General features: G+C 37.7%; 1 protein-coding gene across 18 annotated transcripts in view; it reads left to right on the forward strand.

The window, feature by feature from the left end:
• The window catches only part of LOC110379551 (focal adhesion kinase 1), a 179,420-nt gene that overhangs the window by 139,868 nt on the left and 19,199 nt on the right, over positions 1 to 20,353 (forward strand). For 15 of the 18 annotated variants that reach the window (XM_064041580.1, XM_064041587.1, XM_064041588.1 and 12 more), the window contains 13 exons: positions 6,337 to 6,449; positions 9,683 to 9,870; positions 10,371 to 10,526; positions 10,844 to 10,923; positions 11,205 to 11,361; positions 11,839 to 11,983; positions 12,452 to 12,573; positions 12,992 to 13,075; positions 13,376 to 13,457; positions 17,838 to 17,873; positions 18,605 to 18,727; positions 19,505 to 19,585; positions 20,044 to 20,196. In XM_064041580.1, the coding sequence (XP_063897650.1) occupies positions 6,337 to 6,449; positions 9,683 to 9,870; positions 10,371 to 10,526; positions 10,844 to 10,923; positions 11,205 to 11,361; positions 11,839 to 11,983; positions 12,452 to 12,573; positions 12,992 to 13,075; positions 13,376 to 13,457; positions 17,838 to 17,873; positions 18,605 to 18,727; positions 19,505 to 19,585; positions 20,044 to 20,196 (1,520 nt within the window). The remainder of the gene's footprint in view (positions 1 to 6,336; positions 6,450 to 9,682; positions 9,871 to 10,370; positions 10,527 to 10,843; positions 10,924 to 11,204; positions 11,362 to 11,838; positions 11,984 to 12,451; positions 12,574 to 12,991; positions 13,076 to 13,375; positions 13,458 to 17,837; positions 17,874 to 18,604; positions 18,728 to 19,504; positions 19,586 to 20,043; positions 20,197 to 20,353) is intronic. The other 3 variants (XM_064041576.1, XM_064041577.1, XM_064041590.1) reach the window with 1 other exon arrangement.

Raw genomic sequence — 20,353 nt, forward strand, 5'->3', positions numbered from 1 at the left:
TTGAAATTTGCTTTGAACTTTAGCATCGAAAACACGGTAATCCATTTTGTTTTTACTACGTTACCTGGTTTAAGTCGTCTCCATGTTTCTTTTTCTTTATTTTTAATTTTCTTTGAATCCCCCGCTTTCTCTGTTGGCAAAGGTAGTCTGTATTTTAAGCAGGGTTTAGCTTTAGATTTTAAATTGAACGCAAGAATTATTTAGAGCTATATTTTTCTGTGGTCTTGTGTTTCTCTTGTTTGTCTTTGTTCTTTGTATGTTGGCTGCATTGCATTTTTTAAATCTAGATTCGTTTGTTCGAAATTTAAAACAAATTCTTTTTTTTTCTGTTTTTGTTGTTAACGCAGTAAATTAAAACCTCTTCAAGTCTAACCTTTTTCGATTTGCTTTTTTTAGGCGTCTCATTGATGATTCTCATTTGTTATAAAAACAGTTAATTTATAAACTCCTTTGCGGTTAACGAAGGTAGCAAAAAAGCATATCTGACTGACACTTAAGGTCAACTTGTCCGTTATTTTGAAGCTGCGTATCTATGCAGTTAAATTACTATGTACCTATATTAGTTAATATTTGAAGGTTACCTTATAGTTCTAAGAATATAAGTTACAAAAAGATAGCTAAAGTATTAGAAACGGGAGGAGTCATATTTCCTTTGTTACAATATTTTACCTCATTTTTACTACTACTAATGTTATAATTATCCTGTGTACTTGTCAGTCTGTAGGGCTTTAACGCCAAAACAATTGAACTGCATTACGATGGAACACAGATAGCCCAGTTAGAACATGAGAAAGAAAGGCTACTTTTTACCCGTTTGCGGAAAAAGATTCTCTTGGGACGCGGGAGAAATCTCGGGTCACAACCAGTGTTGAAATATTTTCTCAATCTCTTAAACACTTACTAGAAATCATAGGCCTATTTTATCTGTTCTAGAAATTGAACGTGCGTATATCAATTGATAAAGAGACAGAATTCTTAGTCACTCGACAAACTGATTAGAATCGACGCATTGATTTGACTCATATTTTTTCACTTCCGTTCATTGATAACTTACTTAATCCAAACAAAGCAATTCTTCTTTAATCAAGTAATTCTTCTTCATAATAATATTCTTAAGCTGAGAATACATAAAATAAGCCTTCCTATCAATGTTCGTAAGTGGTATTTGAGCGGTCTTTAAAATTGAGTGGCGTTTCAATATTCGGTCGTAAGTATCTATAATCTTCTTTAAATCAAGATAAAATAAATATAAAGAAAAGCACTTCTTAATTATCACAGACTGACTCAGAATATTGTCTTAACCATACAATGTTCTAGAATGTACCATTACGGGCGGGATCATCTGAAGTTAGCTGGCTATGTTAACGTTAACGTGCTAAATACTGAAACTAAAGTCCCGTTAGATCATAACAATGTCTTCATAATGTAAGGGTAAGCTGAGACCGAACGTTGTGAGGGAAAATGGAGTAGAGAGGTACATAGAGCAGCGGTTCCCGAATTCTTTTGGCTTCGGAACCCTTTTCGTCTCACCATTTTTCGGCGGAGCCTTAGCTTAAGAAGTAAACTAAAGACGTATATTCACTTAGGTACGGCTCGTGGCGCGTGGTAGCGCACCAAATGGTTATATGGTAAGAGACATATTCATTATACTCGGGCGTAGCATGGCCACACGGGTCAGAAAACAATTTAGCCGCCCTTGACTTTGTGTATTATGTGAATAGTTTTCAGTTTGAAGACTGACAAAGTAAACGCAAAAAGAAATAGATTGGGTTTGTACAGGTGCGAGCGCATTTTTTTTTAACTAAAAGAAGAAGTTCCAAGAACCCTGTGGTAGTCGGTATCGCGAGCGAAGCGAGCGCGATTTTTTTTTAGTTTAAGTACCTACACAAAATAAACAAAACCATTGTAAATTAATAAGGTCTCAAAAAGTACAATATCCACACAAAAAAGGAAATGCAAATGAATGAGTAGCTAGCGAAGAAAGCGCTATTGCTTTTTCTGAACCAGAGGAATAAAAAATAAACATCAAAGGAAACCTCGACGGAAGAGTGCGAAATTTTTTCGGTGTTGGATACTTGAGCAATTAAACGAACATAAAAGCATCACACGTAACATGGAGTCGCGAGCGAAGCGAGCGCGAAATTTTCGGATTCGCGGAGGTGCAAAAATTGGAAATAATGTCACATTTTGATTCATGGTAAAAATAGCCACTAGAAATACTCGTATGCCGTGTCATTTCACGTCCTGTCAAATGTATGAAAACGTATAATCCTGGCGATGAAATAAGCCCAAAAAATGCGGTGATTTTTGGCCGACTCGCTACCTACTTTTGCCGATTGCCGAAGACCTGGAGGTATTAAGTTAATCTACAATTTGTAAAAAACGGAATTAAATTATCTGCTGCCGTGGCCTTCCCCCGCCACTTGTCGCGAACTCGTTCTTACACTCCCGGGTGGTACCCACCTACATGGTGCCTAAATGGAATTTTGGAATGCAATATTTAAAACAATTTAATAGAAAATTAATAATAATTTAATATTGTCAAAAGTGAAACGATTTACCATATGGAAATCTTGAATTTTCCACGGAACCCCTGAGGGCCTGTCACGGAACCTCAGGGTTCCGCGGAACCCCATTTGGGAACAGCTGACATAGAGGTATATCCTTGGCAGAAGGTTCACTCATTTTTCATAGTCGTAGTTGCGAAAGATTTTCAGTGAAACTTTCCTGTAGAATGCTTTCACAATTTTGCAGTTTATACTAATATTATAAACGAGAAAACGATGATTGTTATTTATATACCTACTACTAAATGGATTTTGACGGAACTGGCTTATACATCGTACTAACATAGCTTTTTATGTTAGTGCGAGAAGTAGTGCCCTTACCTATATCATTTCTCAGGCTACATATAGCTAAACTATCTTTGTACAGTGTACGAGTACCAAGTTACATTTAAATCGATGCAGTGGTTGTGGCATGATAGTTAACCAGTAGCACCTAAGGAGGATTAACACTGGGTCAAAATGAGATATGTTTGTCAATCGAGTATTTGTTGTAAGTCGATATTCTGTATGTTCTCTGTACTCGGTAGTCGTGTAGAGACCACCCCTGGTTTATTAAAAGGCTCGGATAGCTTGCGGTCAATTTGATTGGAACCAATCGATGGTTGAACGATCCCTACAGCGGAATCGAAATGAAATTACTCTCATGTTTGTATCGCGTTGTTCAGAAAGTTCAATTAGTTTCTTATTTTAGGCGATGATTCTGACGTTACCTATATCAAAAACAATTATAGAGGATGTTGGCCCCGTGATCTATAAATGGCTGGAATACGCGAAACGGATAATAATAGCTTTTTGCCGATTTTGTTGATAGGTTTTCTTGAATTTAGCGTTAATGTTGCTTCTTATATTTAATGAACAATTTAAGCCTGTCTTTTTGTGGCGTTAATAAATATTATAATATACAGTTAATCTATACTTAGTATCTAACTGTATATAGCTGAAGAGTTTGTTTGCTTGACTTGAAATTCTAATTCTAAAAATTCGTTCAACATTAAAGACCCCATTATTGAGAAAGATAACTTTACTCGGGGTCCGTGAAATAGTTTCTACAAAACGCACGGATTGAACTCGATAGTGGTAGGGGTTTCTGTTCTAGGTTTACATAAAATTGCTCTAAATGTAATGTGTTTCAACTACGATTTCCCGTTTACAACCCTGAAAACACAATATGTCTATTCTTTGTACTCCATACTAACATCTATAATGTTCGAAGCATTAGCCCTTCTTGTACTCTTTTACCACAAATACACATACACAATACATGCGTGTATTGTACGTATTTTCGGCTTACTCAGCATGTTTTCCCCACACTGTGGGGTAGCTAGGTACTACGTATGTATGTATGTACGCAAAGTAATCCTCTTATGCGGTAATTTGCAACGAAATAAAACAAATTCATGTCGGGGTAAAGTCTTAAGGTTTTATGAAGGAAGGATACGATTGTTTACTTTGGCTTTTGTTTTTTTTTATTGTGTTTTGTTTATAACTATGGTTTGATTTCGTGTTTTGTTTCAATCATATTGATTGATATGTGCCTACCTAGGTATTTAAATGGATGATTGAACAAAAGGTATAGTGTCATAGAGCTTTGTAAACAAAAAATAAGGTCTACATATACGTTTTTTTTTTGTTGACATTATTGACAAATCAATCTTCTAATTTATGTTTCGCCCATTGTATAAAAAATACTAGTGCATCAAAAATGAATAGTAGTATTAAAAATTATGATTTTTAAACATTCGCGTTATTCATACAAGATCGAAACTGAATCGCGGTATACATTTAAAGGCACGACACAAATACGTTTGTGTATAAATCTAACTTTTCACAAAAACTTTTAGTTCAAACCATCTTTCACATTCCTGAAAAAACAACAATAGCTGAAATCAACAGCACTTAAGAATAACTACACACGCGCAAATTTTCCTTTTACCCTTTACAAAAGGCCTTTTCAAATCCCCGGCCAGTGTATACAAAAGTGCTCAATATTTCCTAAGAAGGTTTGTCTTCGGCACACTTTCAACTAAACAGTCGGCCGATAGTTGGCCCGGTAGTAAGAAAAAATATATAAAAAAATTAAGAAAATCATGAATTCAAGCATAGTTTTGAGTCGGTCTGATACCGTCATATACCTGATCGTTGTTATGTGCGTACGTGGCATTCATTTCTGTATGATTTATCATCATCATCTCCCGAGCCTTTTTCCATCTATGTTGGGGTCAGCTTCCAGTCTAACCAGATGCAGCTGAGTACCAGTGTTTTACAAGGAGCGACTGCCTATCTGACCTACTCAACCCAGTTACCCGGGGAACCCAATACCCTTTAGTTAGACTGGTGTCAGACCTACTGGCTTTTGACTACCCGTAACGACTGTCATGGATGTTCAATGTCAGCAAGGGCCTACACTTTAAGGTGCCATCCTGATACATTCTTTGTTCTGTATGATTTATGAGCCCGAACAAACTATCGGCCAACTAAAAGTTTGCCGTGTGTGTTGACCAACGCGTGTCGCCATATTGACGTTTTTTGAACCCTTGACTAGCCTGACGAATTTTGTTATGTTGGCACTATTGGTTGGCTACGGGTATTTTTCCTTGCAATAGTTTTGGGTTAAGGCCGGCCATTTTCTTATTTTTGAATAGAGAACATAGTGTGGCGTTTGTTTCGTTTTTTTCTTTGTTTTATTTTAAGACTATTTATTACACATAAACACGGTTTTAATTTCTAACAGATTTCCCAAAAAAGAGGTTCAAATGTTTGTATTTTTTAAAAGTAATAAAAGGTTTTCTTAGTCTATTTACTCGTAAAATGTATTACATAAGCTAAGCAGTGGATACGCAAACAAACTTTCCTATGTAAAAATGCATCCTTTGTCTGTCGACGTCATTAAAATAGTAACAACAGAAATGTCATTAAAATTCGTTTAGTAGTTTTTGAGTGAAGCTCCCACAAAGGATAAAAAAAACTCTTCCTTTGTGTTACAATACCAAAATAACTAAAATCATCTCTATTATTACAATAGACAATTTGAAAGAAAAGAAGGTAGATATGCAAAGATCGGCTAGTCTATAGTCTATAGTCTATGCCTTTATAAGTTAAAATTATATTATGTAGGTAGACACTTATACGTTATGATTTTCATGAATAATAATGTGTGTGCTTAACAGAGCTCTTCATAACGTTTACAAAGTAAATGGACTGTGTAAAATATATTTTACATGGAGAATTAGTTTACATATATGAGGAAGTAAAGTGTTGGTTTATGAGGCGTGAACTGTGAAATAGTAAATGTTGTAAGTTAATAAGCCTTTTGTATTCTTCAGACTATGTCTAGTAAAGGTGGTAATAGGATGGTTTTCAGCTTGCTTAGCACCCTATAGTATACCCTTCCCAGACTTTCTGACTTTTGACTTCCCGTAATGACTGCGAAAGATGTTCAAATGAGCGCTGTGGCCCACCAATTTAACGTGCCTTCTGAAACACGGGGGAATTTAATTATGATGACGGTCTCCTATCCACGTACCGACCGCTCCAAGCGTTGCTTAACCTTTTATGGATAGACCCTTGCATTACCTACCTAAGTACCTACGTGCTTTTGCTTTCTTCTCAATTGCCAAGTAGTCTTAGGCCCAATTTCACCCAAGACATAGTCTTAAAACAACTGCTTACTTTGTAAACTTACACAGTATGTTTTAAGAAAACTGACGTGTATTTTGTTTTTTAATATTTTTCAGTTCAATGACTAAAGTAAAACATTATATTGTTACAGCCATGAGCCGGAGGGCGGTGGGCGTTGCGGCGAGGGCCCGCTAGCGCGCGCCATGCAGCCCGCGCCACCGGGCGGCTCGCCCAAGCGCCACCAGAACTCGGCGCCCGCGCATGGTGAGTGAAACATGCACAAATTGGTGTTATATGTTGTTAAGATATTAGGTAGTTATGTGCGAACGAAAGTTAGTGTATGTCGGGGCTGCGGGATTTTTCGAAGGAGTTACCACGGCCCTGGTACATAAAAGGCCTACGATGGAACACGGCGGTTTTTAGTCAGTAAAAGTCTGACACTCCCTCTCCGCTGCTAACCCACAGCGGGAGGGGTCATGTTGATGATTTTTGAAATCGTTAAAAAAAATTGTCTAATCTGTCTATGTAAGGCAATAAATGAGAAAGGGGTAGGTCAGAGGTTATATTTGGATTATATTTGGACCAAAGATATATTTGGAATCAACACCAAGTCTGTTGTTGGCACTTTTTTTTAGTATTCTTTTAATGCTATTGAAAGAAAGGTCTTATTTATTTAAGTTCTGTTGTGGTAGAAGTATACAAAAATATTTAAAACAGTCATAAAACTACTTTTGCTCACAAAAAAAGTCACACTACCCTCCTCTATTTTCCTCTTCAAAAGTGTTTTACAAAGCGAAACTTGGAAAAAGAATTCGCAACAATAAAGGGCCATACATTTCCCTACCGCAGCAGCCTTGACAAAAAAGTCTTTGTTTCCTGAAACCCGATTACACGCACACCCCTCCCCTTACGTCCCCTCACCCCCTCTTACCTCCTCCGTCAATATATTACGGCTTAACACCTTCACACTGCAAACTTTTCATCGCCCGATAGTTTGTTTGTCAAAGTCAAAGTCAAAAATGGACAGCACCCCCAAAACGCCCCCTTTTCACCACTTCCTAGTTTGGACTCATAAATCAGTTGGAAGATCGGAGAGCATCTAAATATCGGTCCTGCGCCTGATCTCTTTCCGGTCGTGTCGGTTTACCGTCCCATCACCGTCGGGTTATAGTGAAGGAATAGTGAATGCATCTGTGTCTGCGCAAATGCTTGTGTACTATATGTCCTGCGCAATTGGCTGATCTCCTTATATGAGAACAGCTGCCATGGCTGATAATCGGCTAGGAGGATATAATCATGAAGATCAATGGTAGAACGCACATTACAAAGGTCAGCTATTTAGCTAGTGGTACTAGCAGATCGACTGAAAACTTTGATTAGAACAAGATTTTCTTTAAAAAAAAAATTGCCCACCATCGGGTCAACTGTCGGTCCACTATTTAGTTTGCAGTCTGCAGGTACTCTTAAACGTCGGGACGGCGTTTGTTCTTTTTTAATGAGACGAGTTTTATATTACCCGCGCACACTTTTAATTAAAATACGGGCGAGTTACAACCGTGTGTGAAAAACTTTCAGGAACCGCAGTTTGCGTCTGAAAAGTTTTTAAGAAAGAGTTTTTAATGTTGCCCCTTTTTACCGTGTGCGAATTGTGTTTCAAAGGTGATGTTAAAAAGATTTTTTTAACCTTCAACCTCGACGCAAAGGGGGTTGGTTGAGGTAGTTGTTTGTTGAAAAATATAATCAGGTATGATTTACGTTAACTTATAATTTTTGATGAAGCCGTGTTCAGGATTTGCGTCAACACTTGCGTTCAACAGGTAATTTAAGTGGGTAGTTGTAACACATTTTATGAATCTGAAGGATGTACCTATTTGTTTGACCGCGCTGAACACAGAAACTACTGGACCGACTTTTTTTAATTCTTACAAACTTAGAAAGCCTATGTATCAAAGAAAAGCTAAATGCTACTATTTATCCATATTCGGGGAGTAGTTCCCGAGTACCACAAGTGAAACCTCTAGCTGATCTAGTCGACTAATGAAAGTATAACTCTTCATTCATCAAAACAAACATTACGACCAGTATTTAGGGTAGTAAACCACTAGGGCTAGTCACCACACCCAACTCGCCTGACAATACCACTGGTGTTAATTTACTCACAGTTTTTATTAACCTCATTACTTAGCAACCATTAACCATGGAGTTAGTGGGTGCAGTTACTGGGAACTTGATCTGTTGTCTAATGGCTCACCTGATGTTTCGTTAGTTGGAATTGATCGTATCTTTTGTTGTTATTCAGTGAAGTGTAAAGTTATGTATGAGTACTGGATGTTTAAGTCACCTTGGAAGTCTTGGGTTGTAATGTTAGCTCCTCCTAACGAATTTAAATACATTAAGACCTCATTTATATTGTGCGAATTCCAACAACAAGGTAAACGATTTAGAAAAGTACCTGATTATCGTAAATAACGGGTACGTGTTTTATTTGGGACTTATGTTCCTAAAAACTAAAAACGACTGATTCCCAGACAAAGGTCGGAAAAAAGAAGGGTAGCACGAAAATTTTCGCAGTAAAAAAGTGGTCGTTTAATCGACCTATTGCTTAAACGTCTGTCGGTAAAATTGAAGGTACGTTCTGTGTACAATTGATTGATGCCAAGAAAAAAAAACTGCTATCGATTTTGCATCTTAGAAAAAACAGTAACTAAAGTAACTAAGAAAGAAAACCAATATATCACATCCAACTCAATGCTCACGTAGCATAAAATAAAAATCTCCCGACTTTCATTTTAAAGTCGATTTATCATCGAGTCTCAGTAGGATCTCTCTACATAAATCAAAGGGATGTGACTAGAATATCGTCTCAGTGTGAAAGTGTCGCCATAAAAGTCTGGGCCCATAGGAATCAGGGAACCATTGTCGATAAGCTGAATAGAGAATTGAGTAGTTTCTTTATATATGTTTATTGATTTGGTAAAGTATCTTCAAATTATGCCGTTTTAAAGGAGATTTCTTTCATGATATAATAATTATTATTCTTAATATAATATTTGAATACAAGTAAAAATGAAAAATCTCTGACGTCATAGTTTGCATTTGCGTACGTTTTTACCAGTTAAATAAAGTATTGCATTTGACTAGTTTTCTACTAACGATGCTTAACGAAGCATTAAAAGAATTGTCGACATCGGCATCGACATCTTTTGGCTTTCGTTAAAATAGACTAGAATGAAGCTGTAAAAAATATCTGCTATTCTGATATTTTATGATATTTACTAGAGATTCTTAGCATGATTCCGCAAGTCATAATATACATTGTGATAAAATTTATACCTACCTATAATGTAGGTAATCCTTTTTTATGTGGCCAAAATTTCATATTTACTTGAATATCATCATAATTCTATCTACTTCTACATGTTAAAGATCATTTATTCATTTATTCTCAAAAACCATTGAAATCCAACTTTCTTAAATTGTCATCCATCTCTTCTCAGGTGCCGCAGCAGGCGACCAGTCCACATTGAAGGTGCACCTTCCGAACGGAGGGTTCAACGTGGTGCGCGCATCAGCTGACGAGGATGTGAGGTCCGTGCTCAGGCTGCTGGCAGCCAGGCTAGCGGCCGGAGACAGGGTCTACACGTCCTGTTATGCGTTAAGGGCTAAGAGGCTTACTACTGGCAAGGTAAGACTTCTTATAGCGTAAGCTGCAGGTTTAATTACTTGACTGACCCTAACATTAGTACCTACCCTAACATATTCTCTAATCCGCCTGACGGTCTCTGACGTGTAATTGTGCCAAAGACAGCTACTGAGTAGCATTCGAGGACGTGTCCTCCTAGACGCGAGGCTATAACACCACCAACTTCAAAACTCCAAGCTGCTTTGTGACAGTTTCTAGTACCTATATAGTGATGTCGGCATCTTGTGTATGCCAGCCGCGATTGCGACCACTAAGGCATCTTAAAATAATGTCACTTTCATTTATAGTTTGACGGATTTTGTTTTAGTTGATAAATATAAAAGTAAATTAAGTATGCCTACCTACAACTCCAAATATGTGAAAAATCTATGTCGTCATTATTTGCAAAATTCATACAAGTTGCATAGAAATTAACCGTTCAATAAAAGTACCTATCGAATTTTACTAGTTCTTAACTTAACTACTATGTATATTCTTCCCAGATCCGCTGGATCCACCAAGACACGCCGGTATCGGAGCTGCTGACAAAATGGCCGGCGAGCGAGTGGCGGCTGGAGCTGCGTGTGCGCTACTTGCCCGCGAATCTGCGCGACCTCTGCGACGCCGATCGAGTCACCTTCCATTATTATTACGACCAGGTGAGGGTCTATCGTCAGACTTGTAGTAGAAAATTAAGGTCCTGGAAGTTTCGTCTATTGAAATGGGAGGATTTCAGCCAGTGTGACTATCCAATCAACAAACAAACGAGTAGCCAGTTGACTGTACAATATCTACAGCAAAGTCGTTTTCTACACAGACAGCTAGAAGCTGTCGACCGAAGAATAATACAACTAACTGGGTGCACTAGATCACCAGTGTCTAACATTGAGTTATCGCTTTTTTCGCTGTGTTATGTGTGTTATGTCGTTGTGTCTCATGTAATGCACTGAGATTGATTTGTTATTTTTAATTGCAGGTGCGACACGACTACCTCAACGCCAATCATCCTATGGTAGACCAGGAGTTGGCGATACAAATATGTTGTTTAGAAATAAAGTGAGTACCGACATACATTGTATACCTACTTTACCAACACCGTTTTCTTGCTTCCATGGCTGAAACTGTCTTGTCCAGTGAGATGCCCGATTCTAGTGCTTTCAAGTTCATTTCCGATTATTACAATATCAAATCTCTTTTTCAACTGCCCTGATAGAAAAGTTGCTAAAAGCGGTAAACCCCACATCGATAAATGGTCTTTAACTGGGGTGATTTTCCCATACTCACTACATAGGGCGTGCGTGTTGATTAGCTGATATAATATTTGTTTCGTTTTGCAGATACTTCTGTAAGGATATGCAGATATCTCTGGATAAGAAGTCCAACATCGAGTACTTGGAGAAGGAGTTTGGTCTGCACAAGTTCCTCCCCAAGTCTGTGCTCGACGCCATCAAGCCCAAGGTGCTCAAGAAAGCGATACAGCAGCAGTTCAAAAAGGTAAGCCTTTTTCTGTTACTAGAAGCTTTGCCCTTTTCATCTGTGTAGTTTTCCCAACTATGTTCGAAGTTAGTGGTAATAACATCTGCCTAGGCTTTTTTCAACTACATTGGGGCTTACAGTCTAATAGGATGCACCTGGGTACCAGTACTTTCTTTACATGGAGCTACTGCCTGTCTGACTTGGACAACCCTGTTACCCAGGAGATAGATATTGGTAAGACTGGTTGACAGACTTTCTGGCGGCCTGACTACCGGTCACGACTGCCACAGACTGATATATGATAGCCGGAACCCACCTATGTAATGTGCCTTCCGAAACACGAAGGAACTGGTTATGATAATATGGTCAAATCCACGGACTGGCCCCATGAAGAATTGCTTAACCCTTTATGATCTCCATCGACCCTTATGATTGTTACTTAGCCACAAGCCCCACAAATATAATCACACTAATTTCTTCTACCATTCCCCGCAGGTGGCTAACCTAAGCGACACGGAATGCATGCTGAAATACCTGGATACCATGCACACACACTACGGGTACGACCGGGAGACGTTCACAGGAGCACTCGGTACCGGCTGGGCTATACCCGTCGAGTTAGCTATCGGACCTTTTATAGGTGAATATGAATTTTATTGTCGTTGTAATAGAGTTGAATTTAGTTTTTATTTTTTTGTAGATGGCTGCCGGACTTTTTATAGATGAGTTTGAACTTTATTGCAGTGGTAATAGAGTTTAGAAGTTTAGGTTGAGTGCATGATCATCGAGGTTGTACGAGTTTGAACTTTATTACATTGTTATAGAGATGATTTTAAATCACCTTTATGAGCCTAATTTTCTTCCAAGAATATTAAAGGGGATAGTCCTTACGTACCTGTAATTAGTTTTCTTTTGTATGACCTTATAGTCTATTATCATCAGCTGTTCTTAGGAGTTCCAAGGAGTTCATCATTATTTTTCAAATCGGTGCAGTAAATCGTCAGATTAGCTTGTCCAAGCAAATTCTTCAGCTTAGTGTAGATTTAGTAACCAATACAACACTCTTATAATACAAATAAAGCTACATATACCATGTTTATCTTCACAGATATATCATACGTATCTCACAAGGCGGGCGAGCCCCCCACGTACACGAAGATCGCATCGTTCTCTGACATCGTGGCCGTGCAGACGCTCAAGTCCAACTGCACGCAGCAGTCGCAGACGCAGGTACAGATACAAATATTACTGCAAACAATATGAACATATTGATAAAAAAACATTTCCAAAATATGAACCAGTTATTTTATAGTTAGAAAGTCAGACTCATTTGTTGAAATGAGGCTTATTGTATAGATAAGCACTTCTTCGCGTCAAATTACATTAGGCAGCACCCCCAAAAATACCTCTCTTTAACCAGTTCCTAGTATGATTGCTGGAAAAAACAAACAGTGGTAAAACGACTTCCCAGCAACACACAAATTTGCCTATTACACACACACCGTATATTATGGTATGTAATTCGGATGTATGTAGTACCTACAAGCTATATGATTGGCAAGTATAATCAAAATCCGTTCAACCAAGCTTATAACGACAAGCTTATAAAACCTTAACTTTAAATTAAATTATTTGTGTAATATTTCAGAGTGGTTCATGCGGCAAGGCAGCGCTACAGTTACGAGTGAAGGGCGCAACAGAAACGCTTACTATAACGTGCAGCAGTGTTGAGGTTAGCAATATAACAAACTATATCATTAACACTAGACGTTAGTCAAACAAATAATAATCTCCCAAAAACCCGGGACTCTATAGTACCGACATACAAAATAATAATAATGGCATAGTATTCGATTGTCGACCACGGCGGAGGTATATAAGGAGATCAGCCAGCTGCGCAGGACATAATATAGTGCACGAGCATTTGCGCAGACACAGGTGCACTCACTGTTCCTTCACTGCGGCATGTGCCAATATTATTATCATAATGAAGATGAATGATTGTAATTAAGAGATTTTGTTTTGTTTTCAGGCTGCAGAAAGTTTAGCAGATTTAGTTGACGGATACTGTAGACTGGTCACAGAATCACAAACCTCTTTATGGAATAGAACGAGTAAGTGCACGTATTAGTTCTTTAATGTGAAAAGAATTAAATAATAAATACAATTTTTTTTTTTTTTTTTTCCTCAATCCTGCTTAGCACAGCAATCTGTTTTTCCACATTTAGCTGTTATTTTCTTTGACCTCAGCCTGAGTGTGTCTTTAATTTAAAGAGGGGTCCATTGACTTCACTCTTTATAATGTTGGAAAACGGTTTTTGAGGGAGGGAACACTGTTTCTCCTCAGTCTTGAGTGCTGAACGCTGCCAGTGCCTGTTAGTTTAGTAGCTGAGGCATTTACATGTTTCGATAACTTGGTCTGATACTTGGAACTTCTGATGGAGTTTCACCGTATTAAGATTTAGATCTCGTAAAATATATTTATTGCTGATGCATTTAGGTATGTTATACATGCACCTAATGCTCTTGGTTTGGAATCTTTCCAAGATATCAATATTGCTGCTGGATGCTGTGCCCCATAGTTCGATGCCGTACGTCCATACTGGCTTGAGGATTGCTTTGTAGATTAGCATTTTGCTTTCATTAGACAGTTGGGATTTTTTGCCTACCAACCAATACAAGCTTCGGAATTTTGTATCCAGTTGCTTCCGCTTAGTCCAGATGTGACTTTTCCATGTCAGTCTCCTATCTAAGTGCATACCGAGATACTTGACGTTGTCAGAGTGCGGTATTTGCTCTCCGTTAAGGGTAACTGGTGGGCAATCGCCTTTTCTAAGAGTGAAGGTGACATGGACCGATTTACTGTTGTTTGCCTTTATTCTCCATAACCCTAGCCATTCTTCAATTTCTATGAGATGCCTTTGTAGCGTTGCTGATGCGGATGCAGCCTCGGTGTTCACCGATAATATAGCAGTATCATCTGCATACGTGGCTATCATAGTATCTTCTTTTATTGGTATATCAGCAGTAAATATGAGGTGTAGAACTGGGCCTAAAATACTGCCCTGTGGGACTCCTGAGCTAATGTCATATAGCTCTGATGTTTCATTTTGAACTTTTACCTCAAAGCACCTTTTATTTAAGTAGCTTGCCAAAATGGAGTAGAATGAGTGTGGTAGCTGATTTTTTATTTTGTAAAGAAGACCCATGTGCCAAACCCTGTCAAAGGCCTGACTTATGTCCAAGAAAACTGCTGAACAAAACTGCTTGTTTTCAATAGTTTGGCTTATGGTGTTTGATATTCTGTGCACCTGTTCTATAGTACCATGTTTCTGTCTAAAGCCAAATTGGTGTTCTGGGAGAATTTCTTCTAAGTGGGCGTACATTCTGTTGAGTATTATTTGCTCAAAAAGTTTACCCAAGAGAGGGAGGAGACTAATAGGTCTGTATGATAAGGTTTCCTCTACTGGTTTGCCCGGTTTAGGCACCATTACCACCTGTGCTATCTTCCACTGGGATGGGAAATGGCTCAGTCTTAGGCATGAATTAAAGAGCATCACCAGAAACATTATGCCCTTCTTCGGGAGGTTCTTTATTAGGGTCGAATCAATTTGATCATACCCTGACGCTTTTCCAGTGGGTAGTGATATAATTTCTCTAGAAATTTCTTTAGGGGTTGCTGCTCTTAGTGGTAGGCATAATTGGTTGGGTGATTGAAGGAAATCCCTAATTTCTTTATCCTTTTCTTCATTCCTAGTCTCAAGAGGGGTGAAGACATCTTTGAGGTGAACAGCAAAAGCTGTCGCTTTTTCATAATTTGATCTGGCCCAGGTGTTATCTCTTTTTTTGATTGGCGGGATGTGGTTTACAGGTCGTTTGAGGTTTTTAGTCGCGCACCACAGTGAATAATTAGTGTCTTTGTTAGGAGTCAGGCGAGTTAAGTAGTTTTGAAAGCTGAGATTTTCATAGTCGCTAATCATTTTCTTCAATTCCTCTGAGGCTCTATTTAATTTGGTTTTATCCGAAGGATATCTAGTCCTATGCCACTCTTTCCTTAATTTTCTCCTCGCTAGTGCTTTCATTACTACTTTCTTTGGATATTCTCTATGAGGGCGATTTGTATTTTTTGTAGGGGTTGTTTTGATGGCTGCCATATGAATTATGTAGTTGAATTTTTCAATACTGTTTTCAATATCCTCTGTTGTTTTCAATTTAATGTTTAGTTCTAGGTTTTGAGAGATGATGTCCTTGTATTTGTCCCAATCAGTGTTTTGATTGTATATTCGTGTCGATGGCTCAGAGGGAATGGCAACTTTTGTTTGATTAAGAATAACCGGGGAGTGGTCTGACGATAGGTCCTCACATTTCTCTATTTTAGTGTAGTTCCTGCTGATATTCTTTATTATATAAAAGTCCAATAGATCAGGTATTTTGTTTAAATCCTTTGGCCAGTATGTAGGCTCACCGTGAGATATGCAATCAAGGTTCATATCTACTGTGGCTTTGTATAGTTGTCTACCCTTCGGGTTGATTAATCGGGAGCCCCAGTAGGTATGCTTGGAGTTCCAATCTCCTCCACTTATAAATGTCGGTCCTAGCTCCGCAAAAAATGTTTTAAATTCTTCCGCACTGATAGAGTGTCTTGGTGGGCAGTAAACTGCAGCAATAGTTGTATCTGAATTTTTGTAATTTAATTTGATCATAGTTGCTTGAATTTTATCTGTTTTGTATGGGTTTAAGGCATAATGCTTGATATTTTTTCTCACTATAACCGCAGTCCCACCGTGTGAATTTCCAGAAGGGTGGTCAGTTCTATAGGTTGTGTAGTTTTTAAATGTGATGTATGACCTCGGAGTTAGTCTTGTTTCGGAAATCAAAGCTATGTCAATTTTCTCCATTTCCATGAAAAGCTCAAGTTCTTGTCGTCTAGTAGTTATCCCGTTGGCATTCCATGTGAGTATACGGAGGTTTATGCCCTCTGTGAGACCAGTCCTGTGATTAGTTGGACCATCCGGTCCATCATGCTGTCCATCATGGTTTTCATGATTTCTTGGAATCGATTGAACATTATGTCTAACATTTTAGTAATGTTTGGTCCATTGTCCGTCAAGTTGTCATTTATTTGTTTTTCTTGTAATGTGTACAATGATTGGTCGGTCAGGTTTTTGGATTCTTTTCTATGTCTTAGTGCGTCGGAATAGCTTCTCGGTTGAGCTGAGGGTTGGGGTTCTTCTGGGGTAGCTTTTGGCTGGTGGGTGTGAACGAAAGTTGCTTTGTTGGAGTCTGGTTTTACTTTAATTTTTAATATTCTCTCTTTATATTCTTTATATTTGTTGCATCCTCTGTAACTAGCTGGGTGACTACCTTGGCAATTTGCGCATACAGCGTCTGTTTCAGGAAGTTTTGTGCAAGTAGCTGTTGGGTGGTCATTTCCGCACTTGACACATCTGAAGGGACGAAAACATTGATTTTTGCTGTGCCCAAATCTTTGGCATCTCTTACATTGTATAACTTCTCTTTTCTTGTATGGTGCCTCAATTGTAACTTTAACCTGACCGATGTGTCTTATATTGAATATATCTTTGTTGTTAGGCCGCTGTTCTATATCCACAAAGTAAAGTGGGAGTTTTTGTTTTGTTGTGCGGTGTTGCACGTTCACGACTTGTCTCACTTCGTGCCCATTGTCCTGGAGTTCTGCTTTAATAAGTGATATATCTTCGGATGCATGTAAGCCTCGGATAACCACTCGGTACGCTCTCTCACTTTTTAATTTATATGTGTAGTGGTGTATTTCTTTCTCAATAAGGTAATCTCTTATTATTTTATAAGTCTCGATGTCGCTTGGGATAAGCTTGATGATATGCCCTGATCTAAGTGTAGTCATTTGATATTTATCTGGGTTTACTGCCTTATTTAGGATGTCTCTCAGCGGGATTATGTCGATTACTCCTGTGATAAAGATCGGCTCTGGTTTTGGGACATATTCTTTTTTGTTGTTTTCAGTTTCGTTATTTTCATCACTAAGAATATCAAATCTGTTTTGTGTAGGAACCAAAGGATTGATTCCTTTATTCGCTGACTGTTGCCCGGTAGGACTTTCCTGTCTCTTTCTCTTTGCAGGAGGTAAACGGTCTAGTTGCCATTGGTTGCTATTCTGTGCATTCTCTTTTAGTGGAGAGCATGTTTGATCGGCTTTCTTAGCTTGGTTGTCTGGTCTATCCTGCAGTGTACTCTGATGGTTTTCCTTACAGACAGGTGCTTCTGTCATATTATTACTGCTATTGCAACCGCTGAATGAAAAAGATCTTGGTCTCGTTTCAAATAATCCTTTATGAAAGATTTGTTGTGTTGTTGTTTTTTGTGTTTTATTTTCAGGTTTAATAAATACAATTAATACAAAAAACCATACCTACTTTCTATTTTTATAATACATATATTCCACTGAGTTAATTTAATGCTAGTTATTTATATGTACATTTTATATTAATTTCAAGCAACCGTTTGGAAACAACTGAACTGCCAGTGTAGAAGTGAGTTAAAAGCCCTGGTTTTATATTATGTCGAACTAGTAATATGAATATAAACTGTTATAACTGCTATAGCCAAAAAAATTGCCAATTTGGAATACATGTTTTTGTCCTTCCGTACCTTACCTCCTTTAAATATCTGTAGCTTAGCTAACCTACTTTGTTTTTGTAACTTTTTGCTTAAGCATATTGTAGCTAGATAATAAAATTAATATCTTCACTAATACAATAAGGGGGAAAGATTTTTTTGTTTATATGTGCCATAGAGTCTGATCCGATTTTAAAACTTATTCCATTGTTCTGAAGCTCCACTATCCCTGAGTGACATCCTAATCCTAACTAATATTATAAATGTGAAAGTAACTCTGTCTGTCTTTCTGTCTGTCTTTTCTTCACGCCTAAACTACTAAACCGATTTGTGTGAAATTTGGTACAGACATAGTTTGAAACTTGAGAAAGGGTATAGGATAGTTTTTATTTCAAAAAATATAAAAATAAAATTTATTCCGGACAGTTAACGCCATCTATTGGTCAAACCAAAAATATTCCACGCGAACGAAGTCGCGGGCAAAAGCTAGTAGAATATATTTTATGCCAGTAACGAAAATTAGTTTCCACGGGACGCAATTTTAACTGCGGTAGACAAATATGTAGTATAATGAACTTTACATTTCAGAGTTTAGTGTAATAATATACCTACTTAAGTATATTAATTCACAATATGTTTTCCGCAGCTGAAATGAGCAGCAGTTCGTCAGAAGGTAAGACGAGTTCGTGGGAAGCGAACACGGCCACGCTGCTCTCTGAAGACTATGCCGAGATTGTTGATGACGATGCGGACTACTCTACGCCCGCAGGTAACATATTTATTATTTATTTATTTAACGCTTTTAGCACAATGTTTTATACTATATTGGGTATTTATTACTTATAGGTTTAATATAAGAATTGACGTAACTGTGGAATCTAGGGTTAATTTTGCCATAGTCTGTACAAATTTGCAGCTACGTACAATCTATTAAAATGCAGGCTATTTTGTTGCGGAGGCCTGCTGCGGAGTTATTTTTTGTTTGCAAAGTTTGTTTGTGTGGTGAACGGAACAACTAAAGTCTGTTTTTTAATCTCGTAGACTAAATTGACACTTGCAAAATGTCAAACTTACAAATAATTTTGCTAGCTCTGTGGTGCAGTGTTGTACTTACGATACCGGTTCGTTGAATCGTAACTTTTTACAATAAGTCATCCTGAAATAATGGGCTTATCCTTGATGATTACGCATGGCTTTGCGTGGTCAGATATCCCTGGCAGTTTGTAGCACGTCGTACAGCCATGTGTACGTACGTGAATTTTAAATATAAAACTTTGAATGAATATTAAATTCGTCTATTATAGATAAAAAGTTACGATTCAACGAACCGGTATCGTAAGTACAACACTGCACCACAGAGCTAGCAAAATTATTTGGAAGTTTGACATTTTGCAAGTGTCAATTTAGTCTACGAGATTAAAAAACAGAATTTAAGATAAAATAATATACTAGTAATTGGATGTATATGTTATTAATGTGTACGTGTTATCGAGTTTTTATATGTGGGTACTATATCTACTTACCGATTTGCTACGTTTTGTTTCAGTTCGAGATTACGAATTAGTACGAAATCAAATAGAATTAACCGGCATCATTGGTGAAGGACAGTTTGGAGATGTACATAAAGGTATGTATAAAAAAATACAAAACATATTTTGTATTAAGTATTTTAACTTTAGTGCTTATACATGTCTAGAGCCTAAGTGTACACACAGTAGTAGACACATAAACGTCAATTTTCAAAATAATTCTTTAAACGATGTTTATATTGTTGCTGAAAATAGGCATTAGTGATTTTCCAATGACAAAAAGAATAATTAAATTCTTTCAGTTTTCTGATCTACAAAGAATACTGAACCCGATTTTAATAATATTTAGTTTTAGTTATTTCTTTTACTGGGATAGTTTTTAATGTTTATTGTAATGGTATAAGTAAGTATCTATTAGATAAGCATATTTTTATTTTTATTATTCATTTATTACTTGCCTTTAAATGAATAAAAATATGCTTTTTAGGCTTTTATGTCTAAATAAAAAATAAATATTACAATAATTAAATAATTATTTATTTCAATTATCCCATAGGCACATGTAAAGTGACGTCATCGAACCACCCGTCGCTGCGGCGGCAGCTGGCGGCGGGCGCGGCGCGGGGGGAGGCACTGCTGCCCGTCGCCGTCAAGACCTGCAAGATGGACGCCGACCTCGATACCGCTGAGAAGTTTCTGGAAGAGGCTTGTGAGTAACACTTGTTTTATTGTCTTTAATTGGCTGGTAGATGGTGTAATCATGGATGTTTTAGGCTAGAATCGATTGAAGATCTGTATGCTAGACTAAGACGAAAAATTGCGAACTAAAAAGGCCCGGGACTCCGGGACACACAAGGATAGTTTTT

The sequence above is a fragment of the Helicoverpa armigera genome, chromosome 25 (genome assembly GCF_030705265.1).
Source record: "Helicoverpa armigera isolate CAAS_96S chromosome 25, ASM3070526v1, whole genome shotgun sequence".
Classification (NCBI taxonomy): Eukaryota; Metazoa; Arthropoda; class Insecta; order Lepidoptera; family Noctuidae; genus Helicoverpa; species Helicoverpa armigera.